The sequence below is a fragment of the Adiantum capillus-veneris genome, unplaced genomic scaffold (assembly GCF_014529385.1).
Source record: "Adiantum capillus-veneris isolate H3 unplaced genomic scaffold, ASM1452938v2 Hic_scaffold_814, whole genome shotgun sequence".
NCBI lineage: Eukaryota > Viridiplantae > Streptophyta > Polypodiopsida > Polypodiales > Pteridaceae > Adiantum > Adiantum capillus-veneris.
Window position 1 is genome coordinate 25,184 of NW_028221797.1, and position 2,741 is coordinate 27,924.

The window sequence follows — 2,741 nt, forward strand, 5'->3', positions numbered from 1 at the left end:
CTAAAACTTGCGATTTTCTCTCTTTAAAAGTGACATATTCTTCCCTCTCCAAAAAAGAGTTTTTCACTTCCAAACTTCAACTTAAAAATTTATGCAAATTTAAAAGCTGGGCCTCTAAAAAGACTTACGTAATTTTTGCCATTGGGGGATATGTGAAAAAAGAGAGGGGTAGCTAGATGGGGGGGACCCCTTCCTCGTCACTATATGGAACGGGGTCCCTCCTCAAGGATAGCACTGTCAATCCAAATCAATCAGAGGTTGAACAACGCAATACCGTTGTTGAGAACGTTTTTTCTTTCGCAATGTTAATAGTAAGTAGTAAAGTAAATGAAAAAAGAAGCTTAAAAGCTTATTTCTTTCGGAGGTATAGTGCTGTAATTCTTGTAATTTGACTCTCTTTGTTGCTTTTGTACAATTGTTGTTAAGTACTATCCTTGATCATGGTTGAGTTTTTCCCACTACCTTGGGAGTGATAGAAACTCAATATGTTAATAAAGTAACATCTGTTAGGAACTACCTCTATGTAGACATGAACCTCAGTTCTTTATTGTCTTATGATGTGCAGACGTACACAGGAAACATCTTGATTGCTGTTAATCCTTTTGCAAAGCTACCGCATCTATATGATGTCCACATGATGGAACAGTACAGAGGAGCCATGTTTGGTGAATTAAGTCCTCATGTGTTCGCAATTGCAGACACTGCCTATAGGCAAGTAAACATACCAGCAAATAAAAATTGCATGGGATTCTTACATTATGATTCCAGAAAGATCATCTAAAAATGTGTTGCAGAGCCATGATCAATGAAAGTAAAAGTCAATCTATACTTGTGAGTGGAGAGAGTGGAGCAGGAAAGACGGAAACCACTAAGCTATTGATGCAGTATATTGCTTTCATGGGTGGTCGAGCAATGACTGATGGCAGAACTGTAGAACAGCAAGTCTTGGAGGTAATCCTTTGGGAAGTATTCATATGGCTTCTTGCCCTAAGCCTTTTGTAGAGGCATTGAAAAGGATTCAATGTATTTTTGAAGCTCTCTGGCAGTTGCTGTTGCTTACTTTGTGTTAGCTTGTTGCAGTCAAATCCACTTCTTGAAGCCTTTGGCAACGCAAAAACTGTTCGGAATGACAATTCTAGGTTAGCGTTTGTTCAATTGTTGTTTTTGCTTGATTTCTGACACAATCTTGAAATGGTTGAAAAGTGGCCAAATTGGAATGCAAATACTTGTCAGAAAGTAAGTCCTTACGCAACAAGAGGCAGTTGAAATTGCCGTGGTAAACTCACAGCAGGCCAGTTGTTTTCTCATAAAATATATTATCTTTATGGGTACTGTGTAGGCTATGTCTACAATAAGTAGGTCATGTTTTTGGTGATACCCCATTTTTTGTTTGTGATTGTGGAAACACAAGGTGCCTTATTTGGGTCCAATATGTAAATACCCTTAAATTTGAGGGGCTGCATCTTGTGAGATGGGCTGAGTGTTTTGATGCTTTTTACTGTGGGTTATAACCTAACAACCTTCAGGCGGGGGATCAAATAGGTGAAGATGTGGATACTACCTTAGAGGAATACCCTGTTCTAGCCTCCTCTTTTGATCACAGTTGATAGAGCTATGGTAGTTGATTTGGATGTACACTGTGAGACTGAAGGAGAGTTTAGTGTGCGCATGGATTAGGGCCCTGGGGCCAGATAAGGGTAGTTATGAAAGGGATTGCACCATAGGATTGGGTATACCACCTGTGTGACCAGGAGATGGACTTGAGTGATTACTACTTTTGCTGATATAATGCTTACTAAGACTTTCAAGAGGGAGATAGGGTTGCTTTATTTAGGAAGGGCTTTTTAACAGTGTTTTGGATCAAGAGCTTTAACACTTGAGGGCTAGGGCTGTCTAGGGCTCTTAATACAAGTAAACATGGAAAGAGACTGAATTACAATCGGGTGGATTAGAGATTTTCTTGAGAAAGCAATGATGAGGATGGTATGATGAGGATGGGCTTCTTGGAGGCGTGGATCAGGGGTGTTGCAGCCCTGTACACGACTGCTCATAGTCAGGTGTTCATTGCATGAGGTTTGCATTGTCAAGATCTGTCCAACAGGACTGCCCCCTTGCACCCTGTCTATACTTGTTATTTGTAGAGGCCTTGATAGCTATCTCAGGGAGGTTGGGCTGAGAGGGGTGCATCTGCCTACTGATGATGAGGAGCTGTTGGATGCTGAGTTTGCAGATGCCACAGGGTTATACTTGTAGGGCTAGGATGCCAATTTAAAGAGGGGCCAGTGAGCTCCAAACATTTTGTGCGGCTATGGGTGTGCTGGTCAACTAGCCCAAGGAGATGGTTTTTTGACATTCAGAGGCCATTGACATAAGCTGTCAACTTCTCTTCTTGGGTTTAAGATAAAACTTTTGAATCAGTTGTTGTATCTGGTGGATCTGGTCGGCTACCTGATGTTCTATCACACTATTTGGTGCGCTATTTACCTTGAATGACATGTGTTATCTGAAATCCTCTGTGGCGGTGGAGGTGCTATGGCAGGTGGGGCGAAAAGGGGATGGAGTTGCTGTTAGGGCCGACTGGCTCACCTGTCTCTTCCTAACAATTCTGCTCCTGACGATCTTGAGGATCAAGACGGTTCGTTGTAGGAACCCATTGCTGAGCTTAAGAGGTCCAAGATGAGGCCTCCTGTAGTTTCAGGGATGGTAGGCTTTGGCTTTCTTTACTTTACTTTACACACACA

The 2,741-nt window shown here is 41.9% G+C and overlaps 1 protein-coding gene across 1 annotated transcript; it reads left to right on the forward strand.

Annotated features, from left to right (window-relative positions):
- Positions 1 to 514: 514 nt before the first annotated feature.
- On the forward strand, positions 515 to 1,233 carry LOC147416563 (P-loop containing nucleoside triphosphate hydrolases superfamily protein). Its single transcript, XM_086508257.1, has 3 exons — positions 515 to 711; positions 795 to 951; positions 1,081 to 1,233. The coding sequence occupies exons 1-3, from the start codon at positions 530 to 532 to the stop codon at positions 1,177 to 1,179; spliced, it is 438 nt and encodes a 145-aa protein (XP_086364383.1). The 5' UTR covers positions 515 to 529; the 3' UTR covers positions 1,180 to 1,233.
- Positions 1,234 to 2,741: the final 1,508 nt, after the last annotated feature.